Source organism: Xiphophorus couchianus, chromosome 11, assembly GCF_001444195.1.
Source record: "Xiphophorus couchianus chromosome 11, X_couchianus-1.0, whole genome shotgun sequence".
Lineage (NCBI taxonomy): Eukaryota > Metazoa > Chordata > Actinopteri > Cyprinodontiformes > Poeciliidae > Xiphophorus > Xiphophorus couchianus.
The window spans coordinates 13,158,494-13,178,416 of record NC_040238.1 but is presented as its reverse complement, the minus strand read 5'-3'; the positions used below and the strand labels follow the sequence as shown (position 1 = coordinate 13,178,416).

Genomic DNA, 19,923 nt, shown 5'->3' with positions numbered 1-19,923 from the left:
GAGAAACAGCGTCCTCCACTATTACTGGTGAAATGATTAGGCTGTGTGAAAAGCCTTAAAGTAAATGTGTCTTTTAGTTTAGCAGAGTAATCTCACTCTGCAAATTTTAAAAAATGTATCCTTTTCTTTCTTTCTTTTTTACAATAAAAGGTATTTTTAATAAATTACTGCCACAATAATTTTTTTTTACCACCAACACTTCTTATTTTTACTCTAAAACCGTAACTATTTTTTTTTTTGTTGCCATTTTTACTTTCGTCAAATTTGCTGAGCTAGTGATTGCACTCGTGTTAAGCAGAGTGGAGGATCTGTGATGCTGTGGGCCTGTTACAGTGCTCTGCATTGTGAACATTACAAGTTTTTAAGAAAAGTCTGATGTCTTCTACATCAGAAAACTGAGAGTCTGCTGTGATTGGGTTTTTCAGTGGTTTTTCAGCGAGAACATGGTCATCTGGCAAAATCAACTCCACCTTCCTCCAAGGCCCAGGGAGGAGGAGCCTAACCACCATTAAACAGCTGCATCTTCACCAAGTCACCAAGACATTTGGTGGATCTTTACCAGAATTTACAGAGCATGTCAGATTATATTCTTTGTTAAATAAATCCAGAAGCAGTCAGTGAATCACAATGCGTGCGCTTACGAGAACGCCGCCTTTCCCTCCTCGATGTCCTTGCTCTTGGCGCCGGGGCCGGCTTTCCCGCAAACGTTGACGGCGATGCACATGAGGAGGCCGCACTGGTTCAGGAAAAAGCAGGTGACGTCCACGGCAACCAGCAGCAGCAAGAAGACAACGATGAGGATGCCCACGATGGCGCCGGTGCCGAGTCCCGAGCCGCCGTCTGCGGTGTCTGAAGAGGAAGAGAGAGGCAAAGGGGGGGATATGCAAACCACACAAGGCAGAAGAGAAAGAGGGGTTTCAACATGGAGGAGAGGAGAGGGGGGCAGCCAGGAAATTAGACAGAGGACAGACATGATGAGAGGCGGTGAGGGATACGGTGAGTCTCAATGAAGATGTGAAGCAATTAGTTGGAGGAATCACCAAGTACATTTTCCAAAAAAAAAAAAAAAAACAATCTTCCACTCCGTCTTTAAGAGGGAAATGTTGTACTTTCTACTCTATCAAATTCATTTTCAAGCTTTTAAAACATGGAACTGTGAAAGGTGAATCCACGAATAACTTTTGGTTGTTCTGCAACAGTTTTCTTGCTCTTTGCTCCGGGAGTCTGAACAATATTTGGGAGAAGAAACCGAAGGATTTTGGAAAAAGAATCTGTGGGAGAACATGATGTTGCTGACACTTTTCAATCAATGTCAAGTGTTCACTCGATGCCAAAAGCCTTACTGGCTTTAGTTTCCAGCTCTTTTCGGAGGAAGTCCTGCATGGTTCCCAGACAATGTTAAGAACAGAGTCTGGACTGAATCCAGCATCGTTCTTCTCTCCCACGTGTCCGAAGCAACCTAAACCACAGCGGACTGTTCAAGGTGCTGACGCGTTGTGCAAAAAATTATTCATCGTCCCCTGGGATTTTTGTGATGCTCCACTTATTTTTGAATGGCACGGGATAACACTGGAGGAGAAACATAGCAGTATTAGTAAAACACTCCAAGATTGATTTTAGTTTTCGGTCCAGAGTTTCATCTGCAGTGCCTTACTTTAGCTTTGTAGTTTCCATACTATATCTAGTGGTCAGTATTAGAAAAGACGCTTCAGTATTTGGAATCTAAGCTAATTTGCAAACCCTGTCTTCAGATGGACTTTGAGTGACAAAAGGATCTTATTCAAGGTTTAAACTGAAGAAATAAAACTGAGATTAGCATCCAACATTACAAATAACTGATAAAAGACCAGTCTCTTAAGAAAAGACAAATGAACAGTTTTTTTGAATACTCTGTGCTAAAAATGACTTTTCTAATTATATTGAATGAACTCCAAATCTTCAGTTCATCGTGTTGACACAGATGTAATCCGCTTATAAGTGACACAGGAGCTTTAATATTATTGTAAATCTGGAAATCTACACCAGAACACTTAAGGCAAACTATGTATACTAACTATGTAAACTATATTCAAACTAAAAAAAAAAGTGGGCTAAGAACAGGACCTTGCGGCACTAAAACAGTTTATTTTATTTTAATGTAGTACCATATTGGGACTTGATATCTACAGATCTATCAGAGACTTTGTTCCTGACCAGGTTCAGAGAGTCAGAGTGGACCCCACCTCTGGCGCTCCACTGGGTTGTGTATTTAGCCCCCTACTGTCCACTCTGTACACTTGTGCCTGTGTCAGCAAACCCACAACAATGACGTTTAATTAGAGACCACTGTGGCTGAGCTCATCTTTGGTGGGGATGAAATGCAGGGAGGAGGCGACCAGGCTGGCGGCTTGTTGTGCTGACAAAGAGGCGATCCCCGACTTCTGTTAAGAGTTGCTGTCCTCGGTTCGCAGACACACTGTGAGACCGAGAGACAGTTTCTACAGCAGTCCGACAACTCCTCCATTGGAAGGTTTATCTCATCTTCACTAAACTTTAACTGTTTTCTTTCAAACAATATTACACAAGCAACACTGTTACATAAGTAAATATTCCACAGTGTATTCCCCACAGGTAATGCACTGTAAAAAAAACAACAACACAGGGATAAATTCAGAGGCAGAGTGAGGCTCAGATGCAGTAAAGGCTATGTCCTCGAAGCACTGTGGTCTGCTCAGGATGAAAAGCTCATCAAACTGTCTTGAGAGAAGGGGAGCTCCATTCTGCTTACTAAATCACCTTTAAGTTCATATAAGACATTTGTACTGTTATACTCAGTGGTCCAAAACGGCAGTGCTGAGCTGCAGTATAAATCTTTGTATCATCAAAAGGCTAAAACCTGCATCAAATATTTGTTTAAAATAACCTTGCTTGCAGTTTTCTGTCCTCACAAACAAATGTTCTGCAAGGTGGCATATGGTAAATGTACTGTTTGCATTCATTTTAATGCAGCAATAAACAGCTTGATAAACACTAATATATAACACCGAAAGCAATACTTCTGCTTTCATTGGTTAATTACTTCAGTAAATGTGCTGAAGTCAGCATATGGCAGGACCTCTGTCAGTGTTTTTGCAGCAGTTGTTGCACATTTGAAGTCACAGTCAGACGCATGTATCCACAGATGACGCTAAAGGCTTTGGAGCTTTTCTGGGAGCTTCCTTGTGGACATGTACCCTGGTTCTCCAGCAATTTCCAGAACACGGCCACCTTAAACACGGAAGTTTCAAGATGTACCATCATTCTAACCTAGAGAAAGGTTTAGGTTTATTCAACACATTCAAGTATTCACATTCTGAGTATTTTTAAACTCCTAACTGAAAGTGGAACAGTGCAGAAATCCTGGCTGAAGAGCTTTTGGAACAATAAAAGAAAAACAAAAGACATTTTCCAAATAAAGATCCTGTGCTCATGTGAAAGCAGCCTCTTTTTATTTGCTAGCTAGGCGGAAAGAAATCCCATCATTTGTTAACCAAATTTAATTTGTGGAAAACAACTGTTGAACACTCAAAATCACACCAAGATTTCAATTTAGCATAATTTCTCTCAAGGTATTTCCTATTGATTTAAATTTCCTCTAAAGTAGCAAGAATGTCCAAGGACTCGTGTTGAAATCAGCATTTATGCACGGCTAATGTCTTTTCATTGCTCAAGCTTGTAATGTTTCCAAAATGAGATCATAATCACTACACGGAGTATTAGATATGTAAATCTTTCAGCATTGCTGTAATAGCAAAGCTAAACATGACTTTCATCCTGCAGTGCAGAATGATATTGTTTCTAGGTGGACTGCGTGACGCATGGGTCCTCATGCCATGGTCCTTGGTTCAATTCCTGACCTTGAGATCTTTGCTGCACATCCGCCGCCCTTTCCTCTCTCCCTCTGTTGGAAGTTAGTAACGGCCAGTAGTGCAAGAAAAGTCTAGCATCCCAAGGCTAACTCTAATTTAAATTCTCTAACTGTGACTTTCCCCTCCTGACTGACTGGAACATCATAAGCGTGTCTCTGCTGCGTGTTCTTACACGTGCCAAACACGCCATTACAGACAACCTGTGTTTCTCCTCTGCTCATTGGTTCATTTGCATTTTAACAGGAGCAATAAATCATGCCGCACGGTTTAGGGTTGGGGGTTTAAATGCTCACATCTGCGTGTCGGGAGAAACGCTTCTTGTTTGCAGGTGCCGGACGGAGCCGGAAACTGTTGGTGACATGCTGAATGTGATAAATCTCAGTTCTAAAACTGAGAATCCCACACATGTCTGAGAGATCAATAAGGCCTGTCCAGCACTAATGATCACGCTTATTAACACAACTTACACCGGTGATTCATTAACATCGTATAGTCCCGTGAATTATACCGCCTGATGCACACGGTGGTTATCTGTGTTTGTGTGAAACAGTGCGGTGTGAGGTGAAATATGAGGGGCCGTTTAGGACAAAAATTACGTTTTGTCTCTCACACACTACCAAAAAGTCTCGCATACTCCAAAAAAATAGCCACGCACACTCCAAAAAATTACGTTTTGTCTCTCACACACTACCAAAAACTCTCGCATACTCCAAAAAAGTAGCCACGCACACTCCAAAAAATGAGACCTTTTGGTAGTGTGTGAGAGACAAAACGTAAATTTTGTCCTAAACGGCCCCTCATAGTGAAATGTGGCCATGCATCTCACAACTCACTGCTCAGAGTGGTTTCTGCAAAAGGCATTTCATGATAAATAAAAGCATGTCTCTGATATTTAAAAAAAACAAAACAAAAACAAACAAACAAACAAAAAACAGATGCATTGATGGAAATCTAAAAGGCATGTTGTTGGAAATTTCATTAAAAAAACTATTTTTGTTTGCAGATTTCCTGTGTTTCCTTTTGTCCATCATAACCAGAATGTCTCCAAGAAAGACGAGGATTACAACCACTCCGTTACACTACAGGTACAGCTTGGTCAATTAGAAGGTCATTAGAAAAGTTATTCTTGAAAATCTATTTCAGTAGATTCTGTATATTTTTAAAATATATTTGTTCAGTTTTAACAAAAATCCAAAATTCAGTTCCTAAAAGGTTTTAGAATAAGACATAAGGCTAAATTAAAAATGAATTTTCATTACAGAAATGTTAATTTACCAACACAGCAGAGGAAAAGACTGCTGACCGTTCACAGCATGCCGTGTATAATAAACATGTTAATGGAAAGTTTCATGCAACAACTGCTGCACTTCTTGTCTTCAATCAGTGACCCATAAAAATCTTTTTGCTCCAAACCTAAGGAGAAAAAAAGAACTGAAAGGTCCAAAGTCATCGTCCAGAGGAGAGCTTTCCCTTTAGGGAGATGATTTTATCTTCCAGGAGAACATTGTACTGGGCCACACTGCCAAAAGTGCCAACACCGGTGTTAGTCACCATGGAAACACCAGCCAACTGGCCTGACCAGAACCCCAGAGAGCCTCCATGGAGCACGGTCCAGAGGAAGAGGAGAGAAATCAGAATCAGCAATGCAGACGAGACGAAGGCCACGATCAACCTGGACTTTCTGAATATCTCAGCAGAACCAGAGCTGAACTCCTCCATGCCACGGCGCATCGATGAAGTAATTCATGCAAAAGGAGCCTAGACCAGGAACTGACTGGAGGAACAGTACAGTACAGAGCTCTGCTGTTATTAAAGCCACATTTCTGCATTAGAATTGATTTTTATTGCTTTGATTTATATTTTTAATATTACAGAAACATGGACTCTTATTTTTATATCTGTGTCTCTTCTCTGTTTCTCCCTGTGAAGCTCTGGCTTATTTTTATTTATATAAAAAAAGTTCTACATCACAGTATGACCACTGTAGGGCGCTGCACCGCCATTAAAACGCCATCAGCTCTGGCCTGCGTTCACAGCAAATGCTTACAACTGGCTTGGTCGTCTGACTGATGAACATATCTAGAAACTCCTCATGGATCTGCAGCCTGAGTGGCTTTAAGCGTTTAACAAATGGACGCTGAAACAAGAGGTGTGGCTTGATGTCAGAATCCCATTTCTCTCTTTATTCTTTTAGAGTTAGCAAGCAGAAGGAATTTAAGGATATCGATTAAAACAAAGTTCCAACCAAAACAGACATTGGGATAGTTTTAGAATTCAGAGTAACTCCAACTTATTGTACATTCACGTGTACACCTACCGCTTAATAATCCTGAGCCTTAATCAATAGTGACATCTAATTAATCACATCCAGCAAACGTGACCTGGGGAATCATGTCAGGCTGCACAGAGTTGATCTCAAATCTCTCAGCAGCGGCAGCTTTCCCCGCAGACTGCATGCACACGGCGACTGCGTGCCGTTTGTTTTAGGTAACAGAAATATTGCAGAAGTTTGTGAGATGAAGAGCCTGATTAAATTTGCTCCGAGCTGATCAGCGCTGCCGTTACTCAGCAGACTGATGATCAACAGGAGGAAGAGGAGAGGAACTCTGGGGGGTCCTAACGTCTCATTTTCCTGCCGACACGATTTAGTTGAGATTAAACGGAAGCGCAGTCGTCCCAGGCGTGTCTCATTATGGCCGATGGAAACACAAGATCTGATGTGCAGTGAGGTCCATAATTATTCATCATCCCCCCCTTCCAGATTGGGTTTTGAAGGAATACCAATTGTGAGTAAGAATTGATTTGAATTGGATGGGGAATCTGTGATGGTGGGTAAAGATTAGGGTGATGGCACTGAGGCCTTCCAACTTGAAACAGCTAAAGCGGATCATCGAAGAGAAATCGGCCAAATTTCAGTTGAAAAACGAAACTGTTTTCCCCCATATCAATAGCTGAATAATGTACATCTGGATTGGGAGGCGGGTGAATGATTCAAGCTGACAGTTATTGTAATGACATCCTCAGGGATCTAGTAAAGCATTTAAACTCTATGATTTAGAGATTCGAGATTTATTAAATATTTCCTCCAAATGTTGGAATTCATTGATATTCGAAGTTTTTCTTCTTAAAATAACCCTTAAGGAATTCTTAAGCCCTATTTATGCCTCAGCGTTTTTAACTGCTGCCAGTTTAATGCTCAAAAGCAGCTTTTATTTTGACATCTTCCATGTTTTTATAGTGGATTTTATTGCATTTTGGTGCATTAACCATAAATCTCAGCAGTTCAAAAGCCTTTCATCCTTTTAACAGAATGATCTGATGCTGGCGGTTTTTGTATGAATCAATTTGAGCTGCAGCTGAATGCATGAGGCGTTTTACATAAATAACACTCTGATAAAAATCCTCACACTTATTTCAGAGTTGGTTGAGCTGTGGCACCAAGACACTGAATCTGATGGTTGAGCTGATGGCTTTACCTGCTCAGTGACATTAAATATTCCATAAAAGCTAACGAGTGAACCTCTGAAATTTGCCTATTTTGAACAAATCGAGAACCACTGACAGAACCTGCTGCTTCTTCAAGCAGAACTGTAGATTTTGTTGAATTATTTCAGCTCCAGACTGAAGCAGGACGACACCCACAGAAAGCCTCTAGAACGGATTCATTCTGCTCATGCACCGTATTATTACCAGAACATTTTAGCTCACCTGGAAGCATCATAAATGAAACAGGAGCAGCTTTAAAAAAAAAATCATAATGATTGACCTTTAAAGAAAACTCAGAAAATGATTCATTATCAACCATAATGCAGCCTGTACAATATACTTGAGACAGACAAAAATATTCATGTCTGTGGGATTGCTAAAGGCAAATCAATGCAAAATGTTAAGCACAACTTCATGGGATTCTAGTATTTATACATCTGATGTATTATGATTCTGCTGCTCTTTAGTAGCTGCTGGAGCTGCGTATAAAACAGATCTATACTGTGTGGAGAGCGTTGAGTAACCTTGGACCTGAGAGCTTTTATAAACTCAGAGTCTGGTTAGAACCATTAAAGAAGAGCTTTTAACGCGTCCTTCACTTACTTCCATGAAACATTACATTCGAACAGGTACCTGAAAAGTGATGACTTTTATGTTTAACAGACTCCAGAGGTCAAGAGGGACGCATCACATCGAACCTGCTGGCTTTCACCTTTTTCTCATCAACAAATGTCTTTAGATCTAATTAGATCTAAAGATCTAATTATTGTGATGGACCAACGCAGTGAAGTGAAGACTGGGTGTGAAGTGGAAGGAAAGGGAAACATGGCTCAGCTGCAGTGTTCGATACCAGTCATGTGGGCAGATGCCCAGGGCGACATTAGTATGGGGTTAATCAATATAAACTTAGTCGTGTTCTGAATATGTTTTCTATTGCTTTCACGCATGTGCAGCCAGTGCTGCATGCTGATGAGTGTAATGATGGGTCACATGTTCATAAGGAAATATTAGAGCAACTGGAGATCAAATAAATTCAGAGTTTTTGGAAGATGAATGCACCTTTCCACAAGTTATGCTTAAGTCACAGCAACCATGTTGAAGAAGGTGATCTGGACAGATTAGATCATTTATATCATTAAATATAATACGGGGGGAAAAAAGGTAACATTAAGAAAAAGAAACAGACTTCTTTAAAGTACTGAAAGCCATGTGTTGCCTGTCTGTAAATAAATTAATCTGCTTGTGTCAAATTGTTTAGACAAAGACACTGTGTTCATTCAAACTGAAACAACTTTACTGTATGACACCATACAATCCTACTTCTTAAAAATCCATATTTAAACAGTGTTATGTTATGACTGCACCATAAAAAAGCTCATGTAGTTAAAACCTTAATCACATATATGTAGATGCATCTCAGTAAATTAGCTTAGCATTAAAAATGGAATTACCGTAATTCCATTTTAAATTAAATGCAATTTAATTACATACGCTTAGATTATAACACACTGAGGGATATTTCTATTTTTGTACACACTGATGATTGATGAAAACCCAAAACTCAAGTTTATCAGGAAATGTAAAATTAAAATCAACTGAAATGTGCATGAATTACTGCGTCAGCGCAGCGTGGCACGGAGGAGAACAGGTTGCTTCAATCGCAGCCGTCAGCTCATCCGCATTGCTGGTTCTGGTGTCTCTTGTCTTCCCCGCGATAATACTTGTTCGTCACAGGGTTTAAGTCAGACCAGTTCTCTGGTCAGTGAGATCCTGGACATTAAAGCAGTTATTGGTACTCATGGCAGCGTGGTCACATGAAAAAAAGCAGCATCTCCAAAAAGCCTGTCGTGGTGTAAAAAATGTAAAGTGTTCATTGCGGTTCACGTCCTGGTTATGTGAAGTGGCTGCAGTTAGCTTTCTTCCTTCCACTTAACTTTCTAATAAAATGCTTAGATTAAACTCTTCTTTAGCAATGACCTTCTGTCTGAGGTCTTCTCCATAATTGTGTAAGCCAACATCTTTTAGGAGTTCATAATACAAGCGAAAAATATGGGGTTTTATGAGCCATAATCATCAAAAATACCAGAGGTAAAATTTAGAAATAAATCAGTGAATCTATGTAACTTAGTTTCACTTTCTTTAGTTTAATTAGTACAGTAAATAAACTTTTTATTGATATTCTAGTTTATTTAATGCAGATTTTAAACAGCAACGTTAAAGCTTCGACTACAAGGAGCCGCTCTGAACCGCATTCAGGTCCCTCAGGGGGTTTAGTCACTAAAGCCTCAGGAAGCCATGGCTGTCTTCAAACAAAAAGAAAGAATTTATTTCAACCCTACAATGGTTACATGGAAATACACTGATATACATTTACAAAAATGTCTCAAACAATAAAATAATTTCACATTCTTGAAATCATTTTTGCGGCATTAAACAGTTGCTGCGTTTATGTTTCCAGACAGTTTCTGTGTTTTAGGTAAAAAGAGAGCATGGACTGTCAAAATAACAGCAGATGTGTTGTATTTCTTGAATATTCGTTTGAAAAGAGTTATGTATACTTTGTCACAAAACATGATTATCTTTTTTTTCCCCCCCCTCATAACCCGCCATCCTCTCCTTACAAGTTGGTTTACATAAGTACATTTCTGTAAATGAGCATAATATGTGGAAAAATAAACTGCTGTCAGACACCAGTTACTCGACTGGAACCAATATTAAAAATCTCAGTTTATCTTTCTCCTCGTTCAACAGCAGGACAGTTGGAGCTCGACAGGACTCAGGCACAGGATTTGCACTCGTCTCCTGTTTAACACATTCATAATGCTCGACTGGAGGGTGGGTGGGCTGGAGAGAGGGGATTTGAAGCAGCTGCGTTGCATATTGTGGAGTACTGGATCATGCCTCGTGTCAGCTTGCATGCTGTGTTCATGCCTTTATGTCATTGTGGCATTTCTGTGGAGTGAGGTCTCTGTTCAGCAGAAACCAAGTCCTGCAGGAAAAACGTCTGCTACAACGGCCATGTTGGCCATGTTATTTAGCAGTAGAAGGTAGTTTCTGGGTTTAACCACCCCTGTTAAAATCACATTAAGGCATTATGAATGTGTTAGTGTTCAAATATGTAAAACAAAGCAACAATACTGCATTGAATCAACACACCTGCAACTGGTAACACTGACAAGCATTAAAAAAAAAATCCCTTTCCCTAAATATACTCATATACAGTGCTGTGAAAAAAGCCCGTCCTTAGACTTCCTTTGTTTATTTGTCATAGTTAAATGGTTCAGCTCAGGGAGTAAAAGTTAGATGTGCAAATATGTATGACGAGGGACATAGCTGGATGGGACGGATGGGGGTAGGATTTATTAAACTTTGTCTTCTTCCACTCCTTTTCAAACGGCATTAGAAAGTTTGGTATTTTTACATTATGATTAAAATTGATATATATATTTTTTATTTTATTATTTGACATTTTACCTGTTTGAACTAAATAAAGACATAATTTCATTTCAAGTCTAAATGTTAAGCAATGATTTCATTTGTAAACCAACCTGGTCGTGGTTCTAAAACTGCTTTCTCCACTGGAGGGTTTCCAGCGAGGAGCAGTCTGCCATGCCGTTGAATCTCACTCATATTTACCTCAGGAATTTGAAAAGGCCACTGTAAAAGTGTTTTTATCTATTTTTTTTTTTTAGCAATTCAGAGGTGTACTTTGGACCATTTGAGGTCACACACACCAGACACACTCATACCTAAGGACCATTTAGAGACCCTGTGAGAGGATGCTGGAGTACCTGGAGAGAGCGCAAGCATGCACAGGGAGAACATGGAGATTCCATTAGGAATGAACCCAGGCTGGGATTCAAACTCAGGATCTTTTAGCTGCAAGGCAGCCGTGCTACCAACTGTACCTCCGTCTGTAATCAGGTCTGGGTGTGACCAGCTTTCCAAATAGGCCACGCAGTCAGTTCATAATTTAACACTGAAAGCGATTACTGTTTAGTCAAAGATGTGTTTGATGATCTGAAACATTAAAGTGTGACAAAAACAACAAAACAGGAGAAGTCTGTAAGGGGCAGATAGTTTTTCACAGCGCTGCTCAACATGAAAACAGATGAAAAAGTGAACTGAACCATAAATTTCCCCCAAATCTGAAAATGATGCAAGTACTGAGCACCCTGTAATAACATGAAACCAACGGTCTTGACTCGTCATCTTTTTGTTTCCAAACTTGTGTGTGGCTGCACAAAGGTCAGAAGGCATAGAAAGCAAAGGAGCCTGAACCCAAAGATTTGAAAAGGTCCAGATTCTCCTCTTTCTCCTTGAACAAAATCAGTTTATGAGAGCCAGAGCAAAGTCAGCGCTGACAGCAGGAGAGTCGCCAGACTGCAAGACACGCACTGGCAGCCCAGGGTAGCTGGAAATTTGCCATCAGTACACACACAGGCAATATTTACAAGTTGTTGTTTTTTTTTTTAAGTGATAGTCATCAAGTGGAATTAAAAAAACAAACAAACATAAAAGTACAAACAAAGAAAGAAATTTGTGTTCATGGCAATGTCATGGTCCATAGGTGCCCAGAAGATCACACATGGAGACAGGGAGAGGACACGGAGAAAAGGGAAGCAGGAGATAAAGAGGGAAAACAGGGAGAGAGAGATTGAAAAATAGGTCAGAAATTCGGAAATCCAAGTCGAAAAGGCGATTTTTTAAAACTGAGCAGAGGAATACAAAGAAGGGAACTGTAAGGCAGAGGAATAAATAAAAAAAAGAGAAAAGTCTTAGTATGTTAGTAGCACACCCAATGAGTGATGTGTTATGGCAGGAATGGATGGAAGGTGATGGGATGACGACAACAAGGAAGGAATTCCAGGCAACAATCTTTATCTACGTTAGCATGTTTCCGCCTTTGGGGTTACGGCCAATCAGCGGCAAGAAAAATTAAGGCTGTTCCTGAACTGGTTGTCCTGCAAATACTGGTAGTAGTGTTGCTAGGTATTTTAGCTTCCCAAGTTGCATTTTTAAAATTATTTTAGACATGCTCTATGAAAATAGGTGGATATTTTGCAAATAATTTGGAGTTAAGTTCCTGAGAACTTAACTCTGGGGTTCTGCTGCAGAATGGTGTGAAGTTAAATGAAAACCTGAATGTAGAAAACTAACCTACTAAACTAATGTGAGTTTAGACATTACCTCCTCATTAGTAACGACTAGTGGTGTAATGCACAACGGATGTAGGTGAATGGTTACATCCTACAGACACAATAACACCAAGCAATCAAAAGAAAATCATGGCTAATGGAGAGCTTCTAATTCATTTTCAATAAAGACATTTTTTAGCTGTCATTCAGATAAAGTATCCAACCGAAAAGAGACGTTTTGTCATGATCTCAAGATAAAAGTGTGGAAAAACTTGGGCAAGTTCCTGAGATAAGTTTCTGTTTCAAGTATCCTGATTTTATAAGTTTCTTTAACTTGCAACAACACAAAATTAAACGCTTCGGGCAGACGCATATCTGTTATGTCTGTTTTATTTCACAATATATTCAATGCACACTTGAAAACTGCATAATTTAGCAGGAGTTGGTGTAGGTGTTGATTATGTCTATGGATTAAACTAACAATTAAACTAACAAATGGTACAACACCAAACATTCACATCAGATTGATGTTGCCTCCGGAAGCAGGAGGAATCATTTTAGATGTTCAGTTTTGACTATAGAAATTGATGTTAAAATGTGTTAATTGTTTTTGCTTGAATACTAAGAAAATTATTGTTTTACTCAGAGTATCATATCAAAACAGTCCTCGCCTTGTACTGTCCACAGTAACTGTAATAACCATTGCTTATGACCAGCAAGCAACTTACAGAATTTCAAGTCAAAAGTGACTTTTTAAAGTTGAAACAATAAAAAAAAAAAAATAATTAACTCGTTACCTTGAAAAGGAAGCTTTGTTTGTTTATTGAGATAGTATTAACGTTTTTATTTAAACAACTTTCTCTTTGGGCTTCCATGAGTTTGAGTCCAAATCTGACAAACTTTCTAAAAGCCACTAAAAAGTTTGAATGAACCTAAATGATTTGATGTTCAGGATTCCCATTTCTTAACATTCCAGAAATACAGACTGGCGAGAAACATCTTAGCATAAACTGGATTCTGATTCTGTCGTGTCTCCTTTAATTACAGCAGAAATAGAAATCTATTGAATGAGAAAACAACGTAACCCTGACAACAGAGTTTATTATGAATAACTAAACAAGCAGGGAGAAGTACAAAGAAATCTTGTTTGCACACTTCTCAAAAATGTCATGTACATCAGGCTTGTCATCAAGAAGCATTCTGGGTAGAAGCATGCACAAAGAAAAGATAAAAGTAGGGAGCTAACCGCAGCGAAACCATTTCTTCTGCCACCATCACAAAAAACGGAGAGGACATGCAAAAACAACGCATCCAGTACAGAAGCTTGGTATGAGGTTTGAGTCATGGATGGATGGGTGACTGACTGCATGGTTCAGATCCTCAGCAGCAGTTTTACTTTAGCTTTAACATTAGCTGGGGAGATTTGGATGTTTGTCAGTACTTGCTACAGTTATCTGCAAGTAAGTGAGAAGCATGTCATGGGCATCTTAATAAAGCAGAATATATTTTAAAAATAAGCTTGTTTCAGTAATTCGGTTCAAAATAATCAAAAATAATCAAAACTATTTTCACATGGTTCTGTTCTGCATTTTAATGGAAAGTTGAGTGAAAGGAAAAAATGTGGGGAGGCACCATAACTCAAATACTGGATTCTACCAAGTCCCACGTCAGCACAGCCATTTACCAGGAAATTTCAGAGCTTCGAATCCTAATTTTATTACCACGGTGTCAAATAAACAATGAGAGAAAGCAGAGTCAATGTTACAGATAAGCGGAAGGGCACAATCAAAACAAATGCACAACCACAGTTCTCCTCCGTACCATGCTGCATTGATGCAGTAATTCATGCAAAAGGATCCCCGACCAAGTGCTTTGTGCAGAGCACTTGGTCAGACATACGGACATGCTTTGCAGTAAGGCTATGGTTATCTTTTGTGGTTACTTGTGGATCTTTTTTATTAACCACAAGTTTTTCCTTCCGCTTAACTTTCTATTGCTATTGCATGAATACAGCAATCTCTGTAGAGCCAGTCTCATTAGCCAGTCTGTAGAGCAAGCCACATGCTCTCCTTCCGTAGGGCGTCAGCAACAGTCTGCTGGTAAACTGTCACGATTACATAGGCCATAAGAAAATATTTGTGTATTAAAATATATTTTTTAAATATGTTGCACAAAATTCAAAATTTCTACAAAACTAAATTCTGTAAGTCAGCTCTGCAGTGAAATGCTGATTTATCAATTTGCATTTAACTTAATATTTAATCTCTCTACAGAGGAGAGAGGCACTACAACGTAACGCTAAGATGCTAAAAGTTGCTGCAGGTTCAGAATTGCTTCAAATGAATGCAATATTTATATTTTTTGAGTTCCCACACTAGGAGCTCACGTTTAAAACAGAAAAAAACCAAAACAAAACAGTCAACAAATTATGTCTCCACTGCACATCAACACTGCATTCGGATTGGAAGGTGAAATTGATTGTTTGTTTAGGGAGCAGCAGCTGTTTTGAGTGAGTATAACCAGGAGCAGCTGCAGGGACACGCTCAATGAAATGCAGATGCTGCATCTAAAAATAAACCTTTAGTTTTCTTCAGCTAAAACTGGTTCAGAGCAGCTTGTAGTGAAAAAAAAAAAAAGGTTGGGGTAAAAAAAACAAAAAAAAAAACCACTTCAAAAGAACAAGAATAAACTGAAACAAAACAAAAGTTAAATGGAAGTAATTAGAGGAATCAAAGAGGGAGCGACTTGGATGAAACCCAGGCTAACTTCTGCTACGGTAGAACTAGAAGAGATCCAAACCTCCCACTGCTACATGGCAGATAATAAAACAAGGAAAATAACGTGTTTCTTCATGTGCCATGCACAGCCAGAAAATTGCCTTTTGGGTATTTTAGTTATAAATGGCAAACGTTAATTTAAACTGGAGGAGGCACCATGCAAAAAAAAAAAAAAAAAAAGGCTGTAAGGGCTGGATCCCCACCTAACTAGGCCACACAGCATGCATTCAGGTCAGCAACACATCCTGAAAGCTGCGGGAGGCGCTAAACCAAGCAGCGAAAGCAAAGACAGAGGCAGCATGAGAGGACGTGAGACAGAGAGGATGCCTTTACACATGGAGAGTAATGAGGCCAAGTCAGGGAGGTCATCAGTGAAACAGGACATCTGCTGTGTTTTTCTTGCTCTCTATGAAACGTCACGTAGATGTTTAGCACAGTTTATCCCGTGAGTCTGCTCACTCTTCTGATTGGCTGTTGGACGCTACAGGAATTGCCTGAACCCGTATATAGCGCGACAGCCTTGCAAAAGTATTAACACCCCATCCAAACCACAACTTAATATTTGGTGTGATAAGTATCGCGTTATGCGACAAAAAAAACGAAGAAGGGAGACATGGAAACATAGAGGATGAAAATAGAGAGAATAGAGAAGTAGAAGATGACAGACAGTGATTAATCTGTTCCGCTGCTCAGGTTTAGCGCGACGGGGAGGCAGCCCGAGGTCACGAGGTTCCATTTAGACACAACGGAGCAGAGGCTTGACCGTGACCAGGTCCCCCATGTAAAACACACTGCAGTTTTAAAACATCTGATTCATTTTTATCTACAATAAAAATGTAGATAAAAATGTACATTTTTATGCAGAAATGTTCAGCCTCTTTCAAATTATTCAAGCCTTTACAGTACAACCGCAGACTGCGAGGCAGTTGAATGGGATTTTTTGTGGAAGCCTAGCATACAGTAGTCCATAAATATGAAGTGCAGTAAATTGATATTCCTGAGTCTGTACTTTGTAGAAGCGCTTCAGCCTGGTCTCCAACAGCATTCCACATGTAGGAATAAATGTTTTTGTCTATTCTTCTGTGCAAAATGGTTTCAGTTCAATCAGGTTTGACGGAGCTTGTCTTGGTCATTTTAAATCCCGATTATGCTTTAATCTCCACAACTCCGTTGCAGCTCTCATTGTATGTTTATTTCAATTCAAAAGTACTTTATGAATCAAAAAGGTGTTGTAATTTAAACTATCCAAGTTTCTTTAAGGAGTCATTGCAGATGCTAACAGCTGTGTGGCAGAGGTCTGTGTTACAGCAGATCTGAAGAAACCTCTGACTGACTCCATGAAGACTATTATGATTGTTCATTATGTTATTGTTACTAAGCATCCTTTATTTAGAACAACTATGGACAGAAGATCCAAAACAGCATCTTCTCACCACTCTTGCATAAAGGCCATGAAGGGAGGACTAACAGCTGGTATCAAAGTAAAAGGGGCTGAACACCAACGCATGCCAAAATCTTCGATTTTTACCTCATTCTTCTTAAACGTCACATTTATGAACTACTTCATTTTGGTCTACCAAATAAAATCCCAATAAACTGCGTTGACGATCCTAGATTATTCATGTCAGATCATGAGTGCAAGTCGGAGACTTTAAATCCAGAGGCCCTCTGGTCACGGTGGGAGCCTGAGATGGTGTTGTGTGTGGATGTCTGAGGCGGAATGATGGAAGTGGTACCTGGGACGGTGGTGGGCTCGGAAGCTGTTCTGAAGGAAGTGATGGACGGCTCGGATCGGCCCCGCTGATTCTCTGCCACCACGAGGATCTCGTAATCCGTGTTCCAGTCCAGGCCATTCAGCATTACGTAATCGCTGGCAGAGGGGAGGCGCATTTCCGGTTTCCAGTCAGACATATGCTTCTGGTGAGGGGCGGGGCGGCAGACAGGACAGGCGTCAGCACAGTGTAGCACAGGGAGGCGGTTATTTCAAAATGAATGCCTGCCTGCCACCAGTCCAAATAAAATAAAACATGTTGAAACCAGATTTATGCATACACTACACTGAAATTAAGTAACCACACTTTTTTGGATTTAGGTCTGTTTGGATTAACATGCATGAAGATTCCTACGCCTGTAAACTGTCTGGTAAAAGTTCAGATGATATACCAGCTTATTAAGTTTCTGATAGGTTAATTCACAACTTATTGATGTATTTCTAATCACATGTCAAACACATCGTGGAAAATCTAAAGAAATGAGTCGAGATATCAAGAAGAGAAATGCGGACATTGACGCATGTGGATCATCCCAGGGTAGAAGAACATCATGTTACGTTCGTCTGTCAAATACAGGGGAATTTTACAGTTTTTAGGGAGTTTTTCTGGTGTACTTCACAAAAACCTCAACCAGAAAGTTCAATCGACAACGAACCCAATCTGGGTCTTGTTGCCAGATGTCTTGTTGCTCGTATGATTGCAGACCAAACTTTGTTGTCAGACTTTAGAAGGTCAAGAGAACTGGGCCAAAATAGTGAGAAAATGTGTACATTTCTGAATTTGAAGAAAATATATTCTAAAATATTAATCATTTTTATTATTCTGGCATTTAACAAATATAAATCAGCTTGATTTCCTCAAGTGACCTAAAACATTAAATGTTTCGTCTGATTGGATCTGGTTTAGAGTTATAGAATACAGTTTTTGTTCATGTCTTGCGTCATTTGGATTCATAATTTGACCAGGACTGTCTGGAATAAGAGATCTGCATCGACTCACTTGGGGCTTCCAGGTTAAATAAAGTCTAAAATGTATTTTAGTTTTACAAACTCTGAATCGCAACCAGCAGCTAACATCCGCTGAGGTGGCCCAAACGTTAGCTAAGCTCCTCTCAAAGAAAGATCCTCTCAGAAGCCAAATCTAGTGTTTCTGTATGAAAATGATTTTTTTTTTTTTTAAATTACCATTTAACAGAACTCAGTTGTAAACAACCACTGGTTGGAAGCCAACTGGGGATTTAGTGTTACTGGTAATTTTCCTTTCTCCCCAGTGAAAAATGCTCATTTAAAATTGGCAGGACCCAGTCTGGGAGCGTGTGTTTGTTTCGAGACGATACAAATTGTTGCCTTAAAACAATAGCTTGGATTAAAGTGAGGCTAAATGTGTTTTGTGTTGCTATTGGCGCTTCTCCTCCTGATAGAACCCAGCTGGTATCTCCTGCTGCCATTTGCCAGCAGGGTGTCTCCAGGACTTTGTTTTTTTTCCTCATGCTAATTGGTGAAGAAATGGAGAAAGTGGCAAAGTGGCACCCTGTTACCTCCTTGCCCGGTGTACTCACAGCCTTGTATCTGATCAGGTAGTGCTTAATGGGTGAGCCTCCGTCATCCTGCTTGGTCCACTTGACTTTAGCAGAATTACTGCTCTTTACAGGTGTGACTTCTAGTATGGGAGAAGTTGGTTCCCCTGCACAAGATCGGAACATTATTATTAGTTACATCAATATGTTTAGCCCAGTCTGTGTTCTAGATGCTACGCATTTTAAGTTTACTCGCACAAACTAAGGAAAATATCTGGGTTTCATTTCAAAGGGGTTTTGTGAAGGAGTTCAGAGTAGCCAGGGATTTCCTTGCATGGCAAGTTGAATTTGAATTTGCAGCATCATGTCACACTGTAAAATTCAGAGAAATAAAACCACAATTTTGAGTACATTAATTCACTGAGGGAAAAAAAAAAAGTCCACATTTAGAAATAAATAAATATTTCCTGTTAGGAAATCGCTGGGACTACACCTTCTGGTACTCTTAAAGTCTGGTAAAAATGTAGATGAAGTAGATTTTTCAAAATGCATACTTTACTCTTCACAAGTTGCTCAGGGCTTTTGTGTAAGTTTGTTGCGATAGACAACTCTTTGATGTCGGAAATACAATAAAACATGGCATTCCATTTCTAAGCTCCCCATCTTAAAATGGGTAAAATAAAATAGCTACTAGCTTAAGTTTAACCATGTCTACAGTCAGAGCAATTCTCTAAAAGTTTACCACCTTAAGGCGCGAGGTACCTCCATTACAGCCATCCTATTCAGGTGTGTTGGATGCATCAGGTGTTTCACTTACTACTAATCACTACTTCACAGAACCCAACCGAAAATAATCCAAAGTTTTCTTCTAGGGTAAATGCTGAACAAGATTTTGGAACTGACTTCATTTTAAATGGAACCGTTTCTTCAAATACAAGCTGTTGGATTCAGATGACTGTAAAATGTATATGCAATGTTAATTATATTGTCATACAAGCTGTCCCTTGTTTATCCTGTATAATACTGTAACACTGTTGACACTAAAGGACCAAACTCAAAAAAAGCCTTTTGGGGATATTTTTATGCCCTAACAGTTATTGGTACCTTTGCAATGGCCTATAAACAGCCTACAAAATAAGCATACATTTCACAGCATTTGTTGTATCTAACATTTAATGTTTATTTCTTTAAGATAAATTCAACATTTAGTATGACTGTAGGTATTCATAGCTGAATATTAATCCCAAGTTAGGAAACCATAGATATTTTAAGCTAAATCTGTAACAGTTCCCATGAAATAAATGTAACTGGATGCATTTTTAATTTATGATTTTAGGTAAATCAGAA

At 39.4% G+C, this 19,923-nt stretch overlaps 1 protein-coding gene across 13 annotated transcripts in view; it reads right to left on the bottom strand.

Annotated features, from left to right (window-relative positions):
• Positions 1-19,923, bottom strand: part of ncam1a (neural cell adhesion molecule 1a) — a 295,827-nt gene that overhangs the window by 11,552 nt on the left and 264,352 nt on the right. For 11 of the 13 annotated variants that reach the window (XM_028030584.1, XM_028030587.1, XM_028030585.1 and 8 more), the window contains 3 exons: positions 18,619-18,743; positions 17,025-17,205; positions 642-849 (listed from right to left, as the gene is read on the bottom strand). In XM_028030584.1, the coding sequence (XP_027886385.1) occupies positions 642-849; positions 17,025-17,205; positions 18,619-18,743 (514 nt within the window). Of the gene's footprint in view, positions 1-641; positions 850-9,673; positions 11,788-17,024; positions 17,206-18,618; positions 18,744-19,923 lie in introns of those variants that run through there. The other 2 variants (XM_028030595.1, XM_028030596.1) reach the window with 1 other exon arrangement.